This window comes from Etheostoma spectabile, chromosome 18 (assembly GCF_008692095.1).
Source record: "Etheostoma spectabile isolate EspeVRDwgs_2016 chromosome 18, UIUC_Espe_1.0, whole genome shotgun sequence".
Classification (NCBI taxonomy): domain Eukaryota; kingdom Metazoa; phylum Chordata; class Actinopteri; order Perciformes; family Percidae; genus Etheostoma; species Etheostoma spectabile.
The window spans coordinates 12,827,809-12,828,306 of NC_045750.1; the positions used below are offsets into that span (position 1 = coordinate 12,827,809).

At 44.2% G+C, this 498-nt stretch overlaps 1 protein-coding gene across 1 annotated transcript in view; it reads left to right on the forward strand.

Annotated features, from left to right (window-relative positions):
• The first annotated feature begins 25 nt into the window (after nucleotides 1-25).
• The window catches only part of LOC116706681 (histidine triad nucleotide-binding protein 3), a 4,443-nt gene continuing 3,970 nt past the window's right edge, over nucleotides 26-498 (forward strand). Inside the window, exon 1 of the mRNA XM_032543626.1 lies at nucleotides 26-385. Within this exon, the coding sequence (XP_032399517.1) occupies nucleotides 299-385 (87 nt within the window). The 5' untranslated portion in view covers nucleotides 26-298. The remainder of the gene's footprint in view (nucleotides 386-498) is intronic.

Genomic DNA, 498 nt, shown 5'->3' on the forward strand with positions numbered 1-498 from the left:
TACAAGTGTGTTTAGTGTTTTGCAAATTGTGCTTATAGTGGTGCACATCTGGGCCAACGTTTTGCTCCCTGAATGTAAGGTTTTGATAATTGCGTAATACTTTCGAAGCAAAAGGCAAAAACTGTAAGTAGTTTGACATAAGAATTTACGCGGTTCCCGTGAACGCAGCAGTGGACCGACTCGATCAGCGACTAGTTACCGAGAAGTCCTGGCTCCTGATAGCAGACACGCCCACACTTTATCGGTATGTTGACTCAACTAGTGATGAGCTCACTTACCAGACTTCTAGACTACACAAATGGGGACTCAGGGCGCCTCCCGTAGCGAAGACTGTGCTTTCTGCCAAATAGCGAACAACCAGACTGATGCAGAAATCCTGCTAAGTGTAAGTACCTACTGTTCAATAATTAATTCATGTTTATAAGTTCTACAACTTTTTCAACGTCTGTCTGTCTGTCTGTCTGTCTGTCTGTCTGTCTGTCTGTCTGTCTGTCTGTC